The 26,919-nt window shown below is 42.6% G+C and overlaps 1 protein-coding gene across 3 annotated transcripts in view; it reads right to left on the bottom strand.

The window, feature by feature from the left end:
• Nucleotides 1-26,919, bottom strand: part of LOC149917000 (uncharacterized) — a 96,727-nt gene that overhangs the window by 32,763 nt on the left and 37,045 nt on the right. For 2 of the 3 annotated variants that reach the window (XR_016468663.1, XM_090144812.1), the window contains one exon: nt 2,868-2,987. Coding sequence is in view for 1 of the 3 variants with exons in the window: in XM_090144812.1 (XP_090000938.1) it covers nt 2,868-2,987 (120 nt within the window). In the remaining 2 variants the exon portion in view is untranslated. Of the gene's footprint in view, nt 1-2,867; nt 2,988-3,288; nt 3,395-26,919 lie in introns of those variants that run through there. The other variant, XR_016468662.1, reaches the window with a different exon arrangement.

Genomic DNA, 26,919 nt, shown 5'->3' with positions numbered 1-26,919 from the left:
TGGACAGTGTTTTAGCACACACTGCTCCGCAGTTTGAGGAGGCAGAAAGTGAGAATTCAGATTTACAAGAACAGTTGCCTAAGGAGAAATAAAACAGGGTGGTTTGGCTACTGACTTGGAAAGCTGGTAGCAGGAATTGATATGATGAGTTTGGATGGGCACAGCCATGTACGGGAAAGCTGGTTTGGAGATGCTCCTGTCATCACTTAACATATATGTGGTGAGCTGAGAGCAGTGGCACTACTTTAACCACCACAGACCCATGAACTGCTGCCATGCTCATTTGTCAGAGCTCCGGTATTGCAGAAGTGTCACCAAAGATGAGCCTCAAGGGAAATGATGTTTCTCTCTTCTTCTCTTAAATCTTAAACCAAAGGCAGACAAAGGGGCTGTAAATCTCCCTGATGGTTGCCCAGTCAGAAAGGTACCTCTGCAGCAGTGCTTGCGGAGCAGAGTTGGATGCGACCTTTCTCTTGTGCACCACAGCCCTGAGAGAGCTTTTCTCTGCTGACACACCTTTTGTGGCACAAGAAAAGAAACGGAGGCAGAAGGGAGATGTGAGGAACGAGTGTGCGTGTGCTGGCTCCACAGCACTGGGGGCAGTGTGGGAGGGAAGTTCCAAGACCCTATACGAGACCCCTAAGCCTGTGCCATGCAGGTTTTATACTTATTTCCCATGCTCTTATGCCCTCCAGCATCAATGCTGAACTAAGCTTTTGCTTCTTGTTTTCCATAAATATTGCAGTGGAGAATTAGCTGAATTTAATTACAGTTATCATGAAATAGCAATAATTAATCAGATGCCAGTAGCAGCTGTATTTTGCTCTTCTGAAAGCCAGAAACTATTTAAAAACTATTTCATTACAAGCAGAAAACTATTGTAAAAGCAAAGCAAAAAGCATTCCATTTATAGAGTCACATTATCCCAGAGAACACAAACACTTTCCAAATAATAATCAAAAACCCCTCTTAATAGCATGCTGTTGTGGTAAGAGCCTCTTAGGGGACAAAGTCTAGAGAGACATTCATCTGGACAGTACTGGATCTACAAGGCACTGAAAGGAAGAGAGCAACACAAACAAAGCACATCAGTTTTCTCATCTATTTCAGCTGCTGACATGCACTTTTCAGTAGAGAGGGCCATCTAATTACAGAATCATAACGTTCTCTTAATGTGCATAAATTGCTCTAATTCACACATCAGTTCCTCTTTTGCACTGCAAGAAGCATGTCAGTGCCATGAGGATCAAGCCCTTCATAGAACAAAACCAGTTGGATTTGACACCTCCTGCTCACCAGCTTTCCACTTGCCCTCCTCCCAGCACAGTGTGGGATCTCTCTGGGCTTGGAAGTGGAGGTGCAGAGGGTTCCCACCCCCAGCCCCCAAGAGGGCAGAACATCTCACAGCTGTTCCAGCTGCAGGGGGTTGCATCAGGCAGCCCCTTTTGTTGCCTGGTCCCTGCCAGAGCTTTGGCATCCTGCTCTGGTATGTTTTGCCCGTAAGGCTTTAGCATGCATAGAAGTACAAATGTATTTGACCACCGAAGGAATTCTGATTTTGACACTAAAAATTAAGATGCCACAAACACCAAATACACACCAAGTGCAAGATCAGTTCTTTGTCACTGTTCACATGACTTACAGTTTACATCAGCCTGCAACCCTCAGACCCTATATATCAGGCTGTGTAGAAGTTTCATACAACAGTTCCATGCAATCACCTGGAAAACTACATGGCAGGTAGCGGGTAACACCCCTTTACATCTTTGTAATTATGAACAGCAAGTATTCCTCACTGTCAGTGCTAATGCCAGAAAGCACACAACCCAAAAGACATCTCCTATGTACCTCTGAGATAGCCTCATAAGTCCACTGGTTCAGAGGCTGAATGGGGCCAGCCACGGGACTTACAGAAGTATTTTAACAACTAGTTTACTTTTCTCAAAGCTGAAATGTACTATAAAATGTGTCAAGCCAGGGTTGTGGTACTTTATGGATGCACAGTTTGGGGCAGGAAGCCAAGTTAAGATACGGCTTTGCATAACTCTTCAGCTGTAAAACAGTTTACACAGATTACTTTTTTAACACTGTCGATTTAGCTCTCCTGCTGCATCTGAAACCACTTCTGCTCCTTTCTAGGGCTTCTCAAGAGAAGCACCCAGGTTGTAACATATTTCATAAGTGCAGAGATATTAAAACTTGAAGCATAAAGCCTCTTCCTATCCCTGATGAAGAAATTTCCTGTGATTTCTCACTACAGTGACAGAGAAGGAAGAAGAATTCTCATCAAAGTCAGGCAAATAACTCAGATGGAGCAATGTAAGCAATATAAACTCACTTTTTTAAGGTTTAAAATCATCCATTAGGAGGTCATCCAATATATTTGTTCCTCCAGGCCACATACTTGCATTAATAGTTTTCAGTCTCCAGCTCCTGACACACTGCAGTGAGCACTTTTCACCAGGAATTGCCTCCCTTATTTGACAAATGAGCTCACCTCTTAAATATAAGCCTCAGACACAGTCCTGTCCTTCCAAAAAACATTTAGTAGCTTCCTTTCATGTTTTCTGAAGAGTCCTTGCCCAGGACTCGTGAATTGATGAGTGCCAGCACTGAAGGGTGAGAGCAAGTTGACAGTGCCACAGAACTGTGAAGGTTGGAAAGCCACTAAGGTCATCCAGTGCAGCCATCAAACCATCACCACCATGCCCACTGAAACACGTCTCCCAGTGCCAAGGAGTTGGGTGCTGGGGCCCCATGAGGCACCCTTGGCACATGGAGCGTGCTGGTAACGGGTCACTGGGAAAGGGCAACATGAGACATCTCTGACTTTAAAAGAAAGAAGAAAAGGGTATATTTACACATACGTCATCTGCTGCCTCCACACTGCATTCCTTTTCTCTTTGCCATCAGCAGTCCGATGGTTGTTGGAGGCATCCCAGTTATGGCAGTCTTCCATCAGTGTCCAGGTCCGAGGTCCCCAGAGCCTGAAAAGTTAATGCAAGAATAATGGAGAGGGAGAAAACATTAAAGGAGAACTGCCCCCAAATACCCTTGCCTTCTGGTACAAGTCCCACCACTTCCTGTTTTCCTTGGATGACCCCCATGCAAATTCTCATAAGTAAAGGCTTATTTAGCAGTAAGATAAATCACAATTGTCACTGTAGAAAAACAAATCATCTGATTAGCTTTAAAGAATCCTTCTGAATTCTCAAAATAGTGCCTAGGTCTTTCAGAATGTCATTTTACAATGCCTTGTTTTAGGTAAACAGACAAATAGAACAGGACCTTGAATGGATGACTGCTGACAGCTTAAAAAATTAAAACAAAGATCAAGCTTTGGTTTGGGAGCCTGCTGTGCATTGGAAACATTAACCTACTTTGAGTGAAGCTTGCTAACTGAGCAGAAGAGAAAACAAGTGGGGCAGGCTGAAGGGAGATGTGCAGCTCCTTGTTCTCATGCCTTTGGAGCTACAGGGACCAATCACAATGAGAAGAACCCAGCCAAAAACCCAGCTGCCACCCAGCATCTTAGAGCCTCTCAAAAAGCCCAGTGATGAGAATGAAGCTACTTAATGTTTTGATTTTTCCCATCTGTTTGGAAAAAAAAAGGAAAAGTCAGGCTTTAATTATAATTAGTGGCCAGAAATTGGAAAAGTATTTTTTCCATTTCTTTCTTTTTTTTCTTTTTTCCCTCTCAAGTGGATGTTAGCATTGGTAACTAAAAGCCTGCCTCAGGTTGTTTGTGGGGGTTCAGACAGCAGCTTGCCTCTGTAATGGAATACCAGAAATTATTACTTATTGAAACATGTAATTCCTGCTAAGAACAGCACTGCCTGTATTTCCATCACTTCTGGGGATAATTGATGTTTCCTGAGTAAAAGATGGGATAAGTAAGGATGGACCCCCAAAACACACTGAGCATCTTTTCCACGACAAAAGCAAAGCGCTGTACTTTGGAAAACAGCTTTTAAGGCATCATTTTCCTGGTAAAATTTCCTTTATTCTAGAGCTGAAAAAAAAAACAAAAAAAACATAAGTGCTTCAGAAAAGGACTTTCCAACTGAGCATAAGGAACACTTACATCCCTCTTTAACACAAACCCATTGGCTTTTCACTTTTAATGCTAATTATCATATAATCTCTAATACACGCATAGAAACCTGCGGAGGATGCAGAAGATACTTCCACCTAGGCATCCTTTCTTTCTTCCAGAGTTAGATTTCTGACCTTTGTTTTTTAAGAAAGCTTAAAAATCAGAATTTGTGGTATTATTTATTATACAAAGGAAGCCTCTGTAATATCCAAACCTGGTGTTAATGAATTTCAGAGACTTCCTTCTGGACAAGCACCTCACACATCATAGAGCAGGAAGCTCCGCCAGGTGCCGTGTCTCCAGAAGGTTGAGGCTGTTTGTGATGGATGCAGACAGTGCCATGAGCTGACCAGCAGCTGTATCTCAGGCTGCTGCTTTCAGACAGATCAGAATTCACACAAGGAAAGACACACTTTTGATATTTCTATTTCGGAAAACAGAGATGTTCACAGAATTGAAAGAATATATATATATATCTGTCTGCTTTCACCAAACATCTCTGAAACTCTGGAAGTGCTTGCTCTCCATTTGGAGCACTGTTCAAATATAAATCATAGAATCATTTGAATTGGAAGGGACTCTTAAAGGCCATCTGCTCCAACTCCTCTGCAATGAACAGGGACACCTACAACTCCATCAAGTGCTCAGTGCCCCGACCAACCTGACTTTGAGTGTCTCTATGGATGGGACATCCACCAACTCTCTGGACAAGCTATGCCAGTGCTTCACTAACCTTACAGTGATTTTTTTTTTTTTTTTTTCTTATATCCAATCTAAATCTCTTCTCTTTTAGTTTGAAACCATTTCCCCTTATCCTATGCAGATGATGATTTAATAACCCACTCAAGTTAAAGCAAACCTACAAGGATTTCCTTGTTGGTAGCCCTCCAATCATCAGTTTATTTTTATCCTTTGCTGCCAAAACCATCTTTTCCCACAGAACACCACAAGCCTCAACAAAGCTCAGGGTTTCCTATGAGTGAATAACTGACCATATTTTCCTGTCTTACAAAGTGACTGAAGTATCACAAGTGTTTTCAGATCAGCTGCCAGACAGCTGCCTTTCTGGATGGAGGCTTTTGTCCTGCTCTGCACAGGACATAACTCACTGAAACCTTACACAGAAAGGGATGTTTTTAAGGGTGGCAGTCCTACTGAGTGCTGAATGGGCAACACTGTGGGCCATACAGCCAGAGTAAACAATCCGGAATAACGGGGTTCATGAAACACCTCATCCAGTAATATGGGAATTTCATCAAAGAGGAGAGTCAGACTTCCCCTAGGAACTAAATTTCTTTCCACATGAAGTTTCCATCATTAATTGCTACCTTGGGGGTAAATGCCTCCTGACTCCTGGGAGAGCACTGCAGGCACCAGAAGCAGATCTGAGCAGACATTCCAAACACCTGAGGGTTTATTTTTCCCTTTCTTCAAAAGAGACCTGTCTTCCAAATCAGGAAGTCTCTGGGGGAAAAATACCAAGTTGTTGGGCTTCTTTTAAAAATGATGTTTTCAAATTAAAAAAAAAAAAAAAAAAAAAAGAAGAAGAAAATTAAAAATAAGCAGAGAGGAGATGGAGATGTTTTTGAAAAGTTTAAATGAAAGTTGTTTTAAACACCACTGAATAGGAAGCGAACAAACAGACAGGGAGTGATAAGGACAAAAGCTCTGGTTTTGTTCAATTGCTGTAAGAGGATGTAATGACTCTGCTGTATGTGGGCAGAACAACAGGACAGGGAAAGGCACAAGAGATAAATCCCACACCTTCCCTCTATGCGAGGAGGGGATGCTGCAGTGAGCCTCTAAGTGAGTGAAGCACTGCCTGGTCTGGCTGCTGGGGGAAAGCCTGGAGCAGCACTGCCAGGGGGAGCAGTGCTGGGGTGGGAGTGGGCTCCCAGTAGTTAATACATGCATTAATTAATTAAATAAACAAACAAACAATAAAGCCCAGCTGGGCTTTATTCCCTACAGAGAATTATGCTGAAACCGTCTGGACTCATTTGAAGAACTGGAAGGGCTCCATTCGAGGCAACTCTGCTACTAAACAGCTGTTGATTAACTATCATAAAAATGAAAAAAAAAAAAAAAAAAAACACAACCAAAACACAAAAACACTAAAAATCAATCATCAGAAGCTAACTTCAAAAAATGTTTCTACCAGCAAAACCAAACCAATTCCTTTTCCGGGCAGCTTGAATTTTATTTTCTACCCTTAGATCAATGTGAATGACACGGCCTTAGGCTGAAATGACATGTGCCTGTGCAGGGCCACCCAAACTCATTAGTCCACTAAGACCTCAGGATGGGAAGAAAGGGGCTGCCTGTGCCTCTGAGCTCTGCAGCATGCCCAGGGCCAGCTCTGGGTTTCATACAGGTTCAGCAGCCCAAGGATGACCCAAAGTTGCCTATGTCTGACTCCAGAGCAGAGTGCATGGAGGGCAGGCCTGCAGCCAAGAGGCAGACCTGCTACACAGCCTCAAGGTTCAGCAGCTGCAGGTGGAGGCAGACCCAGTGACCCAGCCTCAACCAAGGAGCTCCGCTGTGATCTCTCACCAATAGTTTAAAAGACTATTACTTCCAGCCTAGCCAAGAAAGAACTTGAATTCCAAACACACAGAGTTTGGTTCACCCACTGAGGGTACTCAGCTCTGTTGGTTTTTTTACCCTCAAAAATGAGTCCTTGCTCATACCAAGCCTTGCACAGAAGATTCACATGGGATTAGGAATGCAGCAAACTACAGTGGTTTGCACTTCACCCCCAGATGCCGTTTTCCTGGCCAGAGCCAACAAGTGAGAAGTGGCTGCATTGAGTCAAGGCGCATCCACCAACTCCCGGAGCTGCTCCCAGTAGCTCTGCATCCATTCCCATCCCTGCTGTGGGGTACCAGAGAAACGGGACCTTTACAGAGACACAAGACATGGGCTTCCCTCCCTGGACATGGGGAAGGAGTGAGCTGCAGGCTGCCTCAGTGCTGCTCGTGTGCACTGACTACAACTGGGGAAAGCCAGAGGACACTGTTAATGAGGGGAGCAAGGGGAATGCTTTCATTCTTTGTGATCTTTATTTAATGATTTCACTTCAGAGCAATGGAAGATGGGGTAGGTTGGGAAGAAAACTGTTGCTCAGGAGGACTTAATTAGATCAGTGAAGATGGTCAAAGTGTTCAGACTCACTGAAATAGAATGGGAAATTAAAAAAAAAAAAAAAAAAAGCAAGCTATTACAATATTTTCCTCATCAAAGTTTCCTTGAAGTCAACAAATTCTCACTCTTTGAAACGTGACAAAAAAAAAAAGCTTTTTGTTGACAGAAAGTAGTTTAATTAAAATTAGAATAATTAAAAATAAGATGTCTCCAGCAGCATGTCACAGTTTGTAAATGATGCAAATTCTGGCTCAGCCATTGTACCGAAACACAGTTCGACACTGAAAAAGTAATCGAGTCACTTTCCCAGCTAACCTCTCCTGCTAGGGTTCATCTAGAAATAGATTTTGTAGTCTTTTCACTTAAATAGAAGCCAACACGGGAGAGATTTTGGAGGTGAGAAAGAAAGGATTATTGTGAAGATTTCTGGAGTAAAGACTGTGACAGACAACACACCTGTCCCACTCATTTTAGTTGTTGTGTTCAGGATCAGCACCAATGCTCATAAACACATGTTGTGGTAGCTTCTCCCAAATAAATACAGGTCTTTCCTTTGCTAGGCATTATATTGAGTTACTCTGTGCCATTTATCTTTAAATGCCCTGCCCCTCTAAACCAGACAAATGGGATTAAATCCATGCATAGAGATGGTCAGCAAACTGCTGCTTAACCAACATAGTCACGCTCACTCCTAGGTCAAGAGAAATCTTTTCCAAGGTAACACACTGTTCAGCACAGTTAAACATACAGCCTCTTTCCAGATGTGGCACTCCATAAATGTATAGATACTGTTATTCCAAAATCTGTTACTTGAGCCTTAACTCCTTTCATTTTTCCACCTCCTACTGAAAGTCATGATAAGCGTCATGGTTATGTCCCACCTTGTGCACCTACCAGGCAGAGGAATAAAACAAAAATGGGGGTAGGGAGCTTATGTCAGACTAACCATAACCAAGTTCTGGCTTCCTTTTCACAAAGGAGACAGTCAGCATAGCTCAAATACATGCCTGTGCTTGTGGTCGCAGCTGAAAAGGTGGGCAGAGGCAGGATTTATTTTCACAGAATCATAGAATCACAGCAGTCGGGAAAGAACTCAAAGATCATCTAGTCCAACCCAACCCACCCCCACCATGCCTACTAACCACATCCCTCAGTGCCACATCTCCATGATTCTTGCACATCCCCAGCAACAGTGACTCCATCACCTTCCCAGGCAGCCTGTGCCAATGCATTTTCACTCACTCTGAGAATAAATTTTTCCTCATGTCCAACCTGTACCTCCCTGATGCAACTCAAGGTCATTCTCTCTCATCCCATCACTTTGCACACCCTGATGCTGCTAGACAACAGTCAGTGACATGGCCACATTACGCAAATGTTTTAATGTCTAGCATGCTTTCAAAACCACTTAGATGCTATAAGAACTTCTGGCTTTAAATGGAAGATAGTTGGAAAAAGCAATTTTTTGTGACGGAGCTTTTTGTTATTGTGAGTTGGGTTTATTTTGCTGAATTGACTTACTGTTTTAGAAGAGGTTTTTCTTAGTATGTTTCGTTTTATCTTTTTTCCTTTTTTTCCCTTCAAAAAAAAATCCCTCAACAGCAGGCAGGCAGAAAATGACCAGCTGAGCTGTCAAGTCCCTGTTGCAACACATTTATTGATCATTCTGCTGAACACACATTTTGTGTTGATTAAAGCCCATGCTGGGCTGTACTGTGGTATTCCCTTCCCTGTACCAGTTTTGGAGGCAGGGCCATGTGGGCCAGAAGACCACGGTGCCCGGGCAGCAACATCGATACTGCTGCTGTTTGAGCAGCACTGAGTCAGCTCTGAAGTAAGGGAGCTGGGGTTGGGGTCTGGCACTGCTCGCTTCCAGCTCCACCACCAGAGCTACATTTCCCATTCTCATCCAGCTGACCACTGCTGAAGCTTAGCTGGACTTTTCCCTGTTGCACTTTTTAAAACTGTTTTTAGCAGCACAGCGTGTGCTGCACCAGGCATGGTTGTTAAGGTATGAATAGAATGGGAGCATTTGATTTTGTCATTAACTATACTGCTTATATGTTGATGGAAGGAAATAAATAATGTACAAGCATCAACAAATCATATGCTATTGACAAATAATGTTTAATACCCTCTTTTCAAAGGATGTTTGTTTCAAGCCTGCTTCTTCATTTATGACTATTTTTGCTTAAGGAAGCGAGGGACAAATTCTGGCAGAATGAGTGCTAGAAATCCCCGGGGGTAACAGCGAATGATAAATTATATGGTTGAGAGGGATTAGTTGAACTCTTCACCTTCTTCAGGGCACAGGAGATTCTATTTCTTCACCACTGGACTATAGCTCAATTACACTCATCTAAGTACAGCTAAAATGCTGTTTTTCTGCACAGGATTTCCTACTCGTTTCTCTTCTGGATGTTAATGGACATGGAGTCCCCTCTGAATGAATCTTCCTATCTGAATAACTTGCACAGTAGTGAAACAGTTGAGCAACACGAGCGTACAACCCTACTAGTCTTGAGAAATACATTTTGCTTCTGAATCTAAAGCCAGTTTTACTTCATGAATGCTTCGGAAGAACACACTTCTAAAGCACGGATCATTGCAAGCAGATCTAACATCAGCAGCACTGCTCATGAAAGCGACACCAGTGGCCCTTCAGATCCAAGGCCTGGGCAGAATGAGGCAGAGGTCACTCAGCTCCACCACACTGTGATAGTGTAATTCCCTGAGTCAGACAGAAGGCAGACCTGGCCCTCATCCTGACAATACTGACATACCTAAGTCCTTCAAAAATCTGAAAAAGGCACAGAATTTTTTTAAGCAGTTTTAGTTCAATTTCTTGAATAGATTTGAAGTCATCTTTCAGTCAACTGCTTTTGGCAGAGGTAAGGATGTATACTGCTGCATCAGGCACTGGAGGGTACTGTACCCTGACAGCAGGGAAATCCTGCAACTGAAATAGCAAAGAGAGCATAATCAGGAGACATGAAATACACACATCATGCTAAATCAACTGATTATGAATGGACTTATTACTGTGAGAAGCAAATTAATTAGTAATAGAAATGTCTGAAATGCAACAGACTGTTACTGAGCTAGAAAGGTCTTCCACTGGAAACAGCATGTAATGGAAAAGTCATGTAATGGTAGAAAGAACACAGTTACAGTCTATTGTCATGGCTAGTCTCTGGCAATAAGACTGAACGTCAGAATTAGTTGTAAGATTCTTCTTCCAACAGAAAGGAAGTTAGAAAAGCGGGGTTTCTCAGCATTTTCAGGCAAGATCTATCACACCAACAAGAAGCCAAGTTTCCACGCCGAGGGGAAAGAAAGGCCGGCTCCTTACTGGCCCATGGCGATAGCAGCAGCAGGTTGCACTGGCAGCACCTCACCCTACCCAGCTCCTGCAGCAATGAATGTGGTGTGTCAGTTCTGGGGACTGCACGGCCCACAGCCCTGCCCGCAGCCCCAGCTGCTCCGCAGAGCGCCAAGGTCACAGCCAGCAACACCCGCTCCCGGGTCACGCCGTGCAGAAAGCCTCCCTCCAGCACGATATGCGTTTCACACCTAGCTGCTCCTTTTGTCAAGCTGTCATATTTAATTCAAATGCTGACAGCCTTTAAGGATCTCTACAATGTGCAAAAAATACGTAAGATCCACACTTCACGCTTCTACCAGAGATTATTCTTTTCCTACAGTAATTTAATTTGCTTCCTCTAGTTCTTAAGGGGCTGGGGGGCTGAGGTATTTAAATTGCATTTTCCTCTTGCTGTTCTGCCCAGGAAAGGCAGAACATGTATATTCTATCGCTGCTGTGAACTGGACGCAGAGCTGTCCTCAGCCAGGATGTTCTCCACCAAGATGGTCCCCTCTCTGCCACCTACTTTTAGCAGGGCACTTCTTGGCACTGCCTCCCTTGCCCCCTCATCAGAGCCCAGTGCTTCACTTGGGGCTAAACCCATAGTGGGTGAAGGCATGTAACTGCCTGTGAGATCTCCAAAAGCCACACTCTGCTCCTTCTGGTGTTGATTCACACCCAACTTCCTGCAGTGCCATGGCTGACAACCTCACCGCAGCGCTCTCTTATAGCCAAATGTTTGCATATCCCTTTTCCTCAGGCACAAGAAGAATATCAACTTTCTCTGGGAATTTTTTTTTTTTTTTTTTTTTTTCCCAAGGCATTAGAATGCTATCATCATCACAAGTAATTCACAAGACAGAATTTCTCTCTGCTTTTCAAGAAGGTCTATGAGATATTCATCTTCATCAACACAGGGCCATCAGTGCTACAATTTTATGTCTCTCTCTACATTAACCTGCTCTTCATTTTTGCCATCTCATGTATAACTATGGTGTCTAATGACACCTTGAGATACTGGGTCCCAGCTGTACCCTTGGCTCCATCTATGTAAGTCCTCTTGCTGTGTACAGTTGAGAACCTCTTGTTATGTACAGACTGACCTGAATGGCCTGAGAGAAGGAGAGCAGCAGTCCCTGCAGCCGGGCAGCCTGTGGGCAAACCCAGGGCTCCCAAACACACAGCTCTGGGTGCTGGCATCTCTGCAGCCCTGCTTTGCCACCCCGCTGCCGTGCATAACAAGCATTGCCTCCATTTCTTCAGTTCCCTTACTCGATATGGCTTGAATACATTGGAATGATCCCATGGTAAATGGAAACTAATTTAACACCAACCACAGACCCAGAAATAGTGCTATTTTAGTCCAGATCATTAATTTTTTAAACAAAGCAGTACAAAAAAAGCTAGGTTAGAGAGGAGCTCAGGAGTCTCTGTACGAGTGGAGGGGTAGGGCAGGCCAGGCCCCAGCAGGGCTGGCCCCCTCATCCACCTTCACCATCTTTGACTTCAAGTCAGACAAATAACGCCCGTGGTGGCCCTATTTGGAGCCCTGTCTGCTTCACCTAAAATCAGGTGAAAGTAATTGCGAAAGCTACTCAAGGGAGACACTTAAAAGTGACCAACGTATTCAAAAATATTGCCTTTCAGCAATTCATCTTCATAAAGAATGCTCTTGGGAAGTGAATTGGTAGAAAATGGATTTTGCTTTGCAAATGTAATGATGCATATCCTGATTAGCTGTGCATTCATCTAGCTGCAGCTGAAGAACAATGTCAGATTACACATCCTAGCAAACACAACTCATCAGTATAGATTAAGAAGTGAGATACCCACATAGGGCGTTTTTTCAAATCAATCTGTATAGGTACATAGAAGAACAGTACAAGACACTGAAGAGATAAAGAGCGGCGTGGTTTCCTAATGAACACTCTAACGTAGAATTCCTGTATAAATTACTCGTCCTGATTTAAGTACTCAGCTGTAATAGCTAGTTATACTATAAATGCAGCTAGCATCTATACATTTATGCAATCAGAAAGGGTAATAGAACTGGCAAGAATGTATAAAACTTAGGAGGACATACATCTGAAATTATTTATACATATATTAATTTAGGATATGAAAAATTTGTCAGTATTTTAAGTGGACTGAAAATTATTTCGTACAAAGATCGTTAAAGCTGCCAGACATTGGCACTGATTTTAAAGGTCATGCTTTTACGAAGCTGTACGTGCCAAATCCTGCACAAAGATATTCATATTCCTGAAAGAGAAGCTAACAGGAGGTCACTAATAAGGTCTTGTTTGGGACTTAAATGAACATGCTTTAAAAATGAGGACAAACATAACAAAACAAGGACAAAGCAATAAGCGTTAGACCAGTCTGCTTGGAAGTAACGTCTCATTGGAAACTTATCAGGTAAGTTGTGCCCGCAAACTGACTACTCCTGAAAGGGCTGCTGAGTGTCTCCAAGACCCACCTGCACCCAGAGAATCACAAGGATGCAGCGAACCCTATCCAGTAGCAGACCTACCTAGACTTAGCTGAGGAACTACAGCTAAAGGCACATTAGCCCCTTGTAACCCCTGTTCGAGAGAAACAGAAATTGTTTCATTCTGAAAATGCAGTATATAGCCCCTTTGGATCTATGAAGGCCCAGATCCAGCTCTTGTTAATGGCTCAAATTAATTGTGTCACAGATGAAGTTCTACATATGTCAGGAATTACAAAAAATGAAGCTGCTGAGGCCCCTGGTGACTTGTCAAGCTCCAGGACGCTTGGTGCATGGTGCCCGACATTTATCCAAACACCATCCGGGCACCTCTTTACAGATACTCAGTGGAAACAGCTCATTCATTAAAGTTCAGCCAGGTTGGGGACTTGCAGATTCAGGAACCCGCAGCTCATGCTGGAGGCTCATTGAAGCGTTTCATATTTCCCAAAAGGATGGCAATTTCCAGATCTCCCATTTTAGACTGCTACAGAGCTAGTGCCCATTCTCTATTGAATTAAGCTGGAAAATTTGGCCACTCTTACAGGCAGCTGCAGAGCCCAAGGTCCAGGAGCACTGCCTGGCTTGCTGTGCTTGTCACATCTGTTCCCTTATTTACCAGGAGGAGCCAGGTAATGAAAAGCAGGTTGCTCTCAGGCCTCCCAGATTTCTGGCTGCCATCATAGGACTGCCTGCAAAGTGCCAGAATTGCTGTGACAGTCAGCTGGCAAGTGAGCCACTGTGGCCGACTATCCCTGCTCATGTCTTCCCTCCATGCCAGCCAGCAGGCCTTGGAGCAGAGATCTCCAACCCAGCTCATTGCAAGCAGAAGCCTCAAGCAATTGAACTGTGCAGGTATCATCATCTTTGGACTCTTTACAGGAACGTTATTCCAGCTCTTTTGTCTAAGAGCCTCGTGGGCAATGTGCTGGCCACTAGCCACTAGCTGGGGCTGCTGGTCATAAAGATTTAAGAAGTCTTTTCCTGCTTTTTTCAATTATTAAAGAAAAAAAGTGTCTTAAAGCAGTTGGTGTCATACTTTGGCAAGACATGAGCATATGTTCTTAGCTGCGGTCACCTAAAAAACACGTTGAAGGTGTGCTTTCATGCATCTTTCTTTTCCTGTCCTCCTTTCCCCTCAGCACACTGATGCTGACTGCTCCCAAAGTGAATCAAGAAATTGAGAATCACATACAACATGTAAGAAGAAACTGAAAGCATTTCCCACCCAGTCCATGCCAGTTTGACACACACACACACACACACACACACACACACACACACTCTGCTCCTGTTGCTGGACCTGGCTTCATTAGCACATCTCAGCACTATTCTCTCTGTTCTCCTGTCCCACGCCGCAGGTCCTTCTTAAATCTCTCACAACACCATCAAGCATCACAGCATTTATCCATATGCAGGAACACATCTCAGTACCTCTGCGATTTACAGCAGAGCTATATGCTGAGGCTAAGAGGAGCTAGCTCCACAGAAATAAAACCATTCCCTACAGCAGATTACTGCCAATTAGAAGCATGTGGGAATTACCTGCTCATTCTCACCGCTCAGTTATCAAGCTGCCTACAGCAGCACCTTCTCACCAGACTGTTACTGCAGCTGCTGGGAGCACCCCAGCAGGTTGCAGAGGGCTCAGAGGAACGGAGCAGAGCAGGCAGCAGGTGGCTGCCCCAGCTCCAGCCCCCTGCCTTAGCTGGGGAGCCAAGGGGAAGCCTCCCACAGCTGAGGGATGAGTTTTGACTTCAGAGTCAACAGGAGGCTCCACTCACCACAGGAGCTTCATTTCGCAATGACAGCACCTAAAAATGGGGCTTTGGTGGTCTCAGCTTTCCTGTGCAGGAACACAACCGAAGCACAAGCTGTTGCTGCACAAACTAAGAAAGTGACCCAAACTCATCCTATCTCCATGGTAATTCACTTCTTTTCACTGAAATCACAGCTCTGAACCAGAGATGAGATTCAAAACACATCTGCCAACTGCAGGAGCCCTTTAAGTGCTGAAATATTTAATGAAAGGAGAGCAGCTTAGGGCTGTTTTGCAAGAAGGAAGCGAGTTTTGTTGGGCCTGCCCCAGAAATTTCCACAACCACTGCTGGGAGATGCTGTCATTGCATACACTTATGTCACTTGGTATTCCAGCAATTATGCACATGATGAAATGCAGAAATTGAGGCACAGCTTTTCCAGCTGGCAAACTTTTGTAGGTGCTTTTAGAGCTGACGCATTTCCTGGGCTAAACAGCGGAGAGCATCACACTGCCAGCAAGTGTAAACATTACAGGGGGCTTGTTGCATCACCAAATCACAGCATCTTTGTGACAGTGGGAAAAAAGAACACAATAAACACAACCTCCAAAACCAACACACTTTTGATTTCTCTTTGTCCTCTGAAAGCACTGCTCTTCACTGTGGGGTGTTTTCAGCTTTGTCTGCTCTCTAGATGAGCTCCTGGAGGCAGAGGGGACCCCCAGCACAGCCCCCTGTGCTCATCAAAACTGTATCCGTTTAGGCAACAGATCAAATTTAATTTGTTTGCTATACCAGTTTGACAACTGGTATCCTGGAGTCACTTTGTATAATTATTTTCTACACTTTTTGCATTTTGCAAGTTAAACTTTTCAATAACAGTGTAGCTGCAGACCGTGCATAAAATAGCATCGTTTTGCATAGTATATGTGGAGTATTATTGTGACCTTCATTTATATGAAGTCAGATGCACTGTTCTTATTAAACACAGAATTTCCCTCAATGTATTTATCTGGGAGAGATATCAGTCTCACCTTCATTCTCCTTATAGCCCAGAGACAGAAGTGAAGCTGTGACAAAAGCAATGCCCTAATCCCATTTTAGGCTTTAAGCACTGCCAGCCTCTCTGTATATAGAAATGGGACAAGCATTCCCCTCTTGCATCTGCATACCCAGATACAAACAGGAAGGACAGAAAAGGGAATGAAATTTGGAGTTTATTTAACCTGCATCCATATACTGTGTTAAAAGAAGACAGTCTGTGGCTGAAAGGGATGAATTAACAACAATTAATTTCTGCTGCAGATCATTAGCCATTTACAACCCCTATGAGCAAATGAGAAGAAAACCACGGTTCATCACACTACCAAAAACAGCCCTAACTAAGTCTCTTACACTTAGGACAGCAATTCTTTCTAAAGGGCAGGAAAGTGGTGCAAAACTTACTCTTTAATTCCATGTCCCCTGACAAATGGAGCTTCCCAGCCACGTCTCGTGCCACTTTTTAGAGCTGGCCATAACCCAAGCAGACAGGACAAACCCAAAGGACATCTATAATACATTTAATCATTAGTGGAAAGATAGCAGCAGCTAGAAACAAGGTTTTTAACAACATGGGCTGATATTTTTGTGAGTGCTTTCAGCTAAGTATGTATACATCAAGGGTTTAATAGACTGCTGAATTTAGAAATATAATCGCCTCCTGCAGTTGCTCAGGTTTTAGCTGCAGGTAGCACATACTCATTCATTAACACCCCACCTCCACCTAGGAAATGTAATCTGAACTGTAGTAATTGCAAAATGGCAAAAAGCATGTCTTAGGTACTGGAAGTCCACATTAAAACATCATAGTCTCTTTTACTCTAGAATGAATGGGTCACTGCAGTACTTTGTTATTATTTATGCATATTTACATAAGCTCAATATTGATATGTGGACTGCTGGTGTAACTGATTATTTATGGATATGGTCTGCAATCTAAGACCTTTTTGGCTGAATTCCCAGTCTCTGTTTGAAATTGAGAGACCCGTAGAAAAAAAAAAATCATTTAATCTATTTCATGTCTGAAACAAGGATGAGAAAATAATGGAGATATTAATGCCTCTTTAGAATTTCCTCTCCTTATAGATTTACATATAATAACAGTAGCCCTTTGAGAAGGCAGCATTTTTACAGTATAAATTTGTGCTGAACTAGCAGCACTGGGGGCCCCAAGGATAACATTGTAATATAAATGATAATTAATTTATATTTAACTGGAAAAATCGTACTATAAATACACTCTGAGCAGTAGTCAATGGTAGATCATGCTATGAATCCCCAAACCTGACGTGGATTGGCTAATGCAAGCAGAAATATACATGCTTCCAGAAACACAAGAGCCTAATCTATGCTGCCCACTCTTCCATCCTACCAGTCATTGGCCTGTCCTACACTGCCTTCCACCACCAAGAGCAGCCCCAGTCTACTGGTGACCTCCTCTTTCCTCACATAGTGGACCAGACCACAGAGGAATAAATAAACAAATGTCTCTAGCAAATGTACAGTTGGAAAAATTAAAATATCACAATGTATGAAGTTTAACTTTCAGTTCTTTTACTTCACTTTTTCTAAAATATTACCGAAGAGAATTTCTTACCAAAAGTCACATGTATAACTCGTAAGTCAATACCTTTTTTTAGGACGCGCTGAAACCAGGGCTTTTGACTCTCTCAGCACTTTTTCATAAGTGTCAATGCATATTAGCAAAACGTTTTACTGTTGGCAAATGTGCATATTTTGCTGAAAAAAGTTTTGTGCGAGAAATGTCACTCAGCCCTCTGCCTCCAACAGTTTCCCACTTGCAGCCTGTTAGAAGCATATCCTACACGTTGCCCTCCTACAGGAGGTGTCTGCTAATGGGTCATGGCTATCACAAAGGATGACAAAATCAGAGTTGTCTCAAATGGGGTATTTCACTGTTTGACAGCATCTTGGCTTTCTGCGAGTACTTCTCTGCTGTACCCCAAACTCTTTTGAATTCCTTGTCCTGATTTGGCAGCTCACCTTAAATACACAAGGGCTCGCCTGACTGCAGTACAGCTAACGATCCAGCGGCCTGTACAGCATCAGACATTTGAAATCACACTGTGTGTATTAATTGCTTTACAAAACAACATGAACCAAAATTGATTTTACAGTTTTGGAGTCAGATTGTCTGCATTACTTTGTCATGACGTTCATCGATTTCATAGCACCGCAGACGGATTTACTTGGCAACGCGTAAGCTGCCGTCCAGTGTCCGTGGCTAATGGGCACTTCCAAAGTCCTTTCTGAACTCCTTGTTTACATCCTCTTGAAACAACTGCCATGTACTAATCAATTTGTTTGAATATGATTAAAGATTTTAGAAGAAAAATCTTTTTTTTTCTAACTTTTTCTTACGTTGCACTACCTCCTCTCAGCTGTGCGAGTTATCAGGTAGCGATACCAAACGTGCCCTGAAAAAAAGTAAGATCACACCATTGCAGGGACTGCTCTGTAGATTGGTATTAGTTTAGCACGGTTTAGGTAGCTGGCACCAGATGCGTCTGAGCTCAGCACATGAGAGCCCAGCCAGAGACCAAAGCAGAAACGTTGCTATCCAAACCGATTTCATTTGAGGAAATCTTTCTTCACTGTATCAAAATATGAAAAAAAAGTATCAAATAAACAAGTTTAAATGCCTCATTTCCCATCTCCCTACTTCATTCTGGTGTAAATTAAGCGACTCTTACTGCGTTATATCAGATTTGCAGCACTGCAATTATTAGTAATAGTGTTGTTATCGTAAAATTTTGCTATGTCCTAAATAACCTCCTTGTTTTCTGCATGTAGTAATTTTAAAACTCTAACCTATTTAAATATATAAATAACAGCAGAAAGCAATCAAGATTCCTTCACTATATGCATCTCACAGGGTATGTTTCTCATACATACGTATTATGACCAAAGGATACATTCTACATACTGACAGGAGCTCTTGTTCTGCTGGTGTTGCTCACTGTGATAGGTCAGGTTCTTTTAATACCAAATATTCAACTGAGCAATTTTTATTTTTTATTTATTTATTTATTTTTTAAGATGTTTGGTAAAGTTCACTTTCTTATCTAAATAATGAATAGCAAAATATCCCAATCCCTCCCTCAAAAAAAATAAAAAATAAAAAATCAATACTTCATGGAAAATAAATACGCTTTTCCCTCCTTTATCCTCTTTATCTGCCATTAAATTACTTTCATACACCTAGCAGCACACTCCACTAAGTTCCATCACAAGAGAGAAATCAAGATGAATCATGGTGGAGAGAATCTGAGAAAGGCAGAGACCGATGCAGGGCACCTAAATGATTTCCCCTCAGGAAACAGAGTGGTAATTCAAAATTAAAATATTTTTTCATCTGCAAGCTGGAATATGTCATTTTCTGATTTGCAGTTGAAAACACAAATTATACTCAGAGGAAGTTGCTACAGGAAGTTTTGCTGTTTCCAGTTGTCACCGTTATCAATGAGTTACACACGAGCTGAGAAGCATTTCTAAAAGCTGAAGAGTATGCATAAACTTACAGTAATTTTGGAAAAGAAACTGAAATTCTATAATGAGTTGTTTATTACTAACTTGGCTTCTACCACACACACAATTCATGGCATTCAGGTTAGAATCAAATATATCTACATGCATGAAAGAGGATATCGTTCTCCCCACCATCGTGATTGCCCCCAAATAAATATATTTTGACCAACACTACAAGAACTCATCTCTTTACAACACTGAAATCAAAACACGCAAATTCAGCCTGAGCATTTGGTACTTGAGGATGCTGAAGTCTTCTACATTCCCACCCCTCTGGGAAGCTACTAATGGAATGCTCTGACAAAGGTACTCGTGTGTGTGCATACACATTTATACATACACACAACGTGGTTACTTTCATGCTTATATATTCCCAATCAAAGCAGTATTTACTATTATCACACCAAACAAAACAGCTTCAACAGACAAAACTGGGAAGGCTTTGGAGCAGATTTTTATTGAAAGTGGTGGAAGGAGAATTTAGGTGTGGGCAGGGAAGCAACAGCCCTGAACAGCTCCAACAGGAGGGTTCTGGAGGTGTCCTATCTCACATGAACCACTGCACGAAAGTGCTTCGTTGTGTGGAGGACTTGGTCTCACAAGCATGGCTTAGGACTTCTCAGAGCTGGACCTGAAGCTGCTTAGCTTGTAGGCTGTTCTAGACAGTCCTTGAAGCAAAGCTCTAATTAACCATTGTAATTTTGCTTACACGGGCACCAATGCAATTTAAAGTAGTCCAGATTTCACTGCAGGAGAACAAGTTAAGTTTCATCTGTGTGTTAGGTTTTGTCACTTAGAGAAGACATCATACATGCAAGTTCTCCTCCTCCTCCCTGTGGATCTGATCCTTAGAGAAACGCTTCAATGTGAGTGAGGGGGACAAAGCAGGAGGAAATGAAGGATGAGGTTTGTCTTTAAGAAAACCCAAATATGATCTCTGCCCAGGACACCATCACGGGGTTCCATGCAAACCCACTTCCCCCATCCCTCACTCCCATAAAGTCGCAAATTAAAAGAGTTGAAATAATATTTCCCTCCACTATTTATAAAAACCTGAAATATTCTAAAGAGTGAAACCGAGAAAAAAAACCATGCATGCAACAAATAAAATAGCCATTTTTCTGGATACAAGTAGCACTCTCATTATTGACCTTTAGAGAAAGTAGGGAAGAAAGGCAAGGAGGAGAAAATTAATAACCCTTCAAGTAGAAAGCAGAGAGCTGTCATAAGTTGTATGATCCAGGCATTTTTATCCACTCCCTCCAATCCTCCAGAAAGACATAATTAATTTACAGCCATTTTAACCTGCAAACGACACTTGTACAGTTGGAGGACTGACAATCAGTTTCCCATGCTAGCAGCAGGGTGTAAAAGCCTAAGTGCTGCAGCATTCGTGTGTATGCATTGAAAAATGTAATTGATGGGGCCTCCTACCTTGTTAAGTGTGGTGGCACTAGATGTAACTGCATGCAGGCAGGAGGCAGACATGCTGCCCTTAGCAGAGAGAATCAGAGGTAAATAATAAATTAAACAGTCCCTTTAAGTCCTATCTTGAAGAATGGTTAACATGAATATCTTTGTTTCTTTGCATTTTGACTGTGTGGCAGTGCACGTGCACAATCCGACTGTCTGCATGTAACTTTACCTTGTGTTTTAGATAGAAGTTCAGGCCACGATGCACACAACCTCTGCCAATGCCACCATAAGTGACAATAGCAAATAACAGGTCAGTGAAGGGAAAGGAGTAGAGTTGTAGTTTAACCTGGCAGGTGGCTCAGCACCACACAGTTGTTCACTAACTCCACCCTTCCCAGTGGGATAGGGGAGAGATTCAGGGATAAAAAAGCAGAACTGATGGGTTAAGATAACACTATCTGCTAAGATGGAGAAAAGGAAATGGACAGTAGTTACGACTATATATATGGATATATATATATATATATATATATATATATATATATATAATGTATATATATATGAATGTATATAACAAGTGATAAACAAGAAATTGCTCACCACCCCCAGACTGATGCCCAGCTAGCCCCCCGAGCTGCAGAACAGAGAAAGCTGAACTCCCATGCTGTTCAAAACCCCTTCCTTCCACGTGATATCATATGGTTTGGAGTATCCCTTTAGCCACTTTCAGTCAGCTGTCCTAATTCTGTTCTCTCCCAGCTCCTTGGGCCCTTTTCTGAGAAAAGGGCTCTGTACAGCACCACTTAGCACATAGACCTGGCTCTGTACAGCAACACTTGGCAGCAACTATAAACATTGCTGTGTTATCAACACTGTTTTTTTTCCTAGAACTAAAGCATAGCATCATAGCAGACACTCTGAAGAAAACTATTCCATCCCAGATGAAACTAAGACAAATAGGAATTGTAGATGTGTGCGCGTGTTTGAATGATAATTCAAATCATTGATGACAAAGTCTCCTCAGCTGAAGAATCATTCAAATAAAAAGAACTCAGCCTAAAAGATAGTTAATACCAGGCAGCATTTTCAACACCTAGGACACCCAAAAAACAGATTGAGCTTAAAAACTACTCCAACTATGGTGCATTTGCAATGACGTGATGCTACCAGCCTGAAAGCCTTCCCACCTTGCAGAACTCCCTCTCGTGCACAGCTCTCTTTATGCCATTTCTGCTAAAGCATCCCCCTTCCTGCTGCACCTTTTACCAACCTCAGCTACAGAAGGGACTGGCAGGGGAAGACTTCCACCCTGCTCCTCTGCACACAGGATGTGTTCTTTTAAAATATGTTAAGAACGATTTTAGATGCATGGATCTCAATGTGCTGCAAGAAGGGGGCATAGATAGCATGAGTAATCTGACAGGAAAAAACAGCCTGAAAGATGATACATTTCATGCCGCTGATTTAAAGTGGTAGAGAAATGAAATGAATGGTAATCAGTACGTTATCTCCAAACTTGGGTACCTAAAAGCTCTCTTGGTTATAAAATGTTGTGTTAGTCAGAAGTTCATTATATCTCTTGTGCAGCATAACAAATGTGAGCCTGCTTTCCAGAGGTGGGAGCCTTCCTCTTTCGTGGGAGCAGCGGATACCCTCGGGGCACTGAGTCATTGGATACTGTACCACAGAGCTAAAAATAGGGAATCATGTCAAACCAGATATATAAGAGATTGCTTTCCGTGTGCAGACAGCCTGATTCTAGATTTACATCTGATCTATGCTCAACTGCATGGAAGTGTTTCCTCCAGAACACCTTCAGAGGTCATAAAAGGAGTCCAGTGTAATACAGCTTTAGCTGTATACAAGTAACTGTCCCACCACCGCTCACAAAGATAAATAAGATATAGTAATTAAAAAGGCAGAAAGAAAGCAGACCTGAATGAATAACCAGTAAGGGCTGTACGCACCAGCTTCAGATCCATAAATATTTTCAATCCTAGACACTTTAAAAATTAATATCAATTTTATCAAGGTCAAAGCCAGAACACGTTTGCTTTGGTTTTGGTGTTTTGTTGTTTGTTTTTTCAATCAATTCCATCTAATCACCCATCTTTTCTTCACAGTTGAACTTACAGTCTATTTCAGTTCTTCCCTTGATGGAGCTACAACATACTTCTTATGTGCCTTTGCTTATCTACTCATCCCAAGCGCAGAAGACACGACAGTATGTAGGAGATAAAAGTTATATTGGTCTGACCAAATTACTCATGAGCAGTGAACTCATGAATAAGTTATGAAAGTCATTACAACAAGTGCCAATAAAACCTCTTTATATGACATTGTCATATATTCTACATATGCGACTTATTTTACAGGAAGGAAAAAGCTCTACATAAGACACTTTTTAGAGAGCCTTAAAATTTTTTTATTGGGGCCATTTCTTCTAGCCTTCCAACTGCAAACTAGACTTTAATTAAAATAAGCCATTGCTCTACTGTGCTCAGAGGTACAGAACATTTGAAACATCTCAAACTTACCGCTCTAGCTTTTACTTTGTCAGAACCCATGGCCCACCAGAACTTGAAGAGTGTTGTCCCAGTGCAAAATTATAGCCATCCGTTTCCCAAAGGTGGGAAATGTCTCGGTACAATCCTGGTTGGTCACCAAATATTGTCTATTCTGAACATTTAATAACTATAGTCTCCTAAGGGGGAGAATTTCAAGATTATTGGCTAGGATGTATTATTGTTAAACTGGCTTAATCAGAAAAATAACAACTTTCTGAACATACTTAAACATCAAGTCCCAAGAAACTGAGTTATGAGAGTATCAATGAGGAAGGTATCAATTACTGTTCACTTTTAACTTACCCCACACTTCTAGGTCAAAAATGAGGGAAAAAGGGAAAAGAGGATGAATGCGTACATTTTTATTATTACTTACAAAAATCTACTTCCAGTTATCCAAATTGCAATAGCGAGGATGTTTCAAGAAACAGGAATTCGTCCAACATTTTCTCAGAGTTAAATACTTGCTGGTATTTTTCCTGCCTTAAAATGTCAAGCAAAGGCTCCAATCCCCAGGAGCTGATAATTGGCATTGTTTTCAGGAGAGCTGTAGGCACACAGGGTGAGATTCATTCATCTAAATATAAGTTTCTCCCACTTAATGGGTTGTCTGTGTAGTTTTATTCCCTTCCCAAGATAAAAAAAAAAAAAAAAGAACTCAATCAACACCCAATATAGAACAGCTTGAAGTAAACAGTTTGAGCTCTGGAAGTGCTTCCTTTCCCACTGGCTAGATGCTCTCTCCAGGCTCTCTGCTCGCCTGTAGGCGTTTGCAGGCAATGTGAATCCAGCCCACAGAGCCCAGTGCTGACTGCCAGCTCCTTCACTGGTTTGCCCCATACACAGCCACTTGCACGTAAAATTAGTCAAACACCTTTTTAACATGGTAATGTTCTTCAATTCATATTCTGCCAGGTCGCTACGTCTACACACTGCATGCCAACAGTTAATTTGTCCATAATTGTATTTCTGGTGAGAGCAGCACTTCAATCAACAATGTGGCTTCTCCTTATGCTGGGTTTTGCAATCTGGTCTGCATTTTTATGTACTTGCCAGATATGTGAAGAAATTACCTGGTGATTTGTTTTCATTTATCAGTTGCAATACTGAAATAGCCTTTCCTCACCTATGTCAATCTCCGAGATTTGGCACTGCTTTCAAAATACCAGCGAATCAAGGAGAGAAGTGGAGGCATTGGCATTCCCTGCTGATTTTCTGTTCTGTGATCCCAGCGCAGTTCTTCCTCGAGACATTTACAGGCACAATTTCCTCAAACTATCAGTACTCATGTTTTGCCTTACTACCTTTCAAATCACTGAGACGCTTAACTGGGCTCTTATGCTCTTGTCCAGCAATTTTCAAGAGATAATACATGCAGCCAGTGAGGGAAAGGAAAGAAATGCCAAAATCCAGCACACTCTCCCTGCTCTCCCGACTGCTGTGTGAAGGGAGACCTCCATCTTCCTGCCAGAGAGCCTGAGATCCTGGGGACAGCTGAAGATCCTGGGGGACAGCTCCTTGGGAAGCACAAAAGGGCAAGAAGAGCACAAGGTATCAAACTGCTAAATAAATGAGACCTGATAAAGCATTCCCTGAGTCCGTGCCGACAGCTGGACAGTCTGGCCAGGCAGCCAAAGCAATCAAGCCCTAGAAAAAACTGCTGCCACTGAGAGAGCCATGCAGATAACAGCCTCTCTCTGTCCAGACCAGGAGATGTTTGGCTCAGGGCAGGGACAGCAGGTACACGTGGGGATGGGAAGTTTTACAATAGGTTCCTGTCTGCTGTGAAGAACTAATCATGTTTTCATCTGTGGTGTATTGGCATAGATTAAACAAACCCTCATGGCCAATCATTTAGATGCTTTGATGAGTTTTGGCTGACCACTATTTAAATCCAATATGTGTCCATTGCTTCAGCAATAGGAACCAATTCAGGACTAATGTTCCAGGGCAACACAGCATCCAAGCCATGAGAATATGGAATAATCTCCATTATTTTCACAATAAACATTACCCTAGATTCCTCTGAAAATGTGATCTCTCATCAATGGGCCTTTTCTTCCAACCCGCCCTCTCTCATGCCATGCTTTTTTTGTCTCTTGATCTCCATCACCTGTCAGTTAAGATAGCCACACTCCACCCCACATGCATGATGGTTGAGGATTTGTTTTTCCCTGTATTTTCATCTGAAGTAATGAAATAAGGAACTGCACAACAGGACCACAGACTTGAGTCCAGGTGGTGCTGGACAACACCTGGAAAGAGTGTTATCTGTCACAGCAAACTCATCTTCCACAATCTAGAAGCACGCATCTAAACTCCCAGTGAAACAAGGGGAAGGGAACAATGACATGAAGTATATCTCAACTAGTGGGTTTGAGCATAAGCTGAAAGATACACAAACACAGGGTGACTGCAGCAGGCAGGATGTGAGTAAGCCTCAAAGCTGCCCAAATGCATGTGTAGAGTCAGGCAGCTCAAAGAGACCACATTCAGGCTGAATAGGGCTCTCTGCCTAGTTCCAATAGCCTTTCCAATAGTCACAATAAAACAGCTCACCCACTAGTTCAGCACCTTACTATAAACTGAGTAATGAAGACCAGGAGCAAGCCTGGAGCACTGGATTAACATCAAGCCTTGCCACTGCTCACAAGGGTCAGTAATTGGCCTGGCACATACAAGTTCCTGAGGCTGAACTTGTGTTATTTAAATGAGGAAGCACAGAGGTAGGAAACTGAAAGGACATGCAATTTTCTTCTTTTGTGTGCTGACTTTGTACCGCAGCCCAATCCATTTCCTGCTGCTCTTTGTGTTCCCCTTCAAATACAGAAGGGTAGTGCCCCTTGGTACGTGTGGAGCAGCGTAGAAATGCCCAGCCTCCTTTAACTGATCTACCCAACACTCAGGCAATCAGTGGCACACAGAAGCACGACACTCAGCATGGGTTAATTTACTCTGCACTTAAGGTTCAAGGCTCAACTACATTGCAGCCCACACCTAAGATATTTCCATTGCTTTTTCAGTCTGAAAACACAATCTTGTTTTTCCCTTACAGCGCTGCTTGCCCTGAAGTGCAGCTGTCAAGATGGAAAACGAGTTGAAGAACACAGAAAGAAGGTTAACATTTCAGTTATGCCATTGTTATTTATACCACAGTAACTCAAAATAACTTCTGCATGTAAATGTGGCTGTAAACACTGCCTGTATTTATGCCAATTATTCTCCACAAATCATCTATTTCAAAATACTTCCTCACAGCTTAGCACACACTGGAACTTCTTGAACTCCAGGCAGTCCTGCCATCACCCTGGCAGCCTCTGCCTTGCTATTCACTGCAAGCGCTGCCAGAGCTTATGGAGCAAAACTAAGGGATAGGGCAAGGCAGGAGAATGGACTCCTTGCCACCAAGGCAATGCAACATGAAATGCAACTCAGGCAGTCATTCCCAACACGGCGGGGAGTTGCACCCATCCGTCCTTCTCTCCTATTCT

Source organism: Phasianus colchicus, chromosome 8 (genome assembly GCF_987193195.1).
Source record: "Phasianus colchicus chromosome 8, bPhaCol1.hap1.1, whole genome shotgun sequence".
In the NCBI taxonomy this organism is placed as follows: domain Eukaryota; kingdom Metazoa; phylum Chordata; class Aves; order Galliformes; family Phasianidae; genus Phasianus; species Phasianus colchicus.
This window is presented reverse-complemented; position numbering and strand designations above follow the sequence as displayed.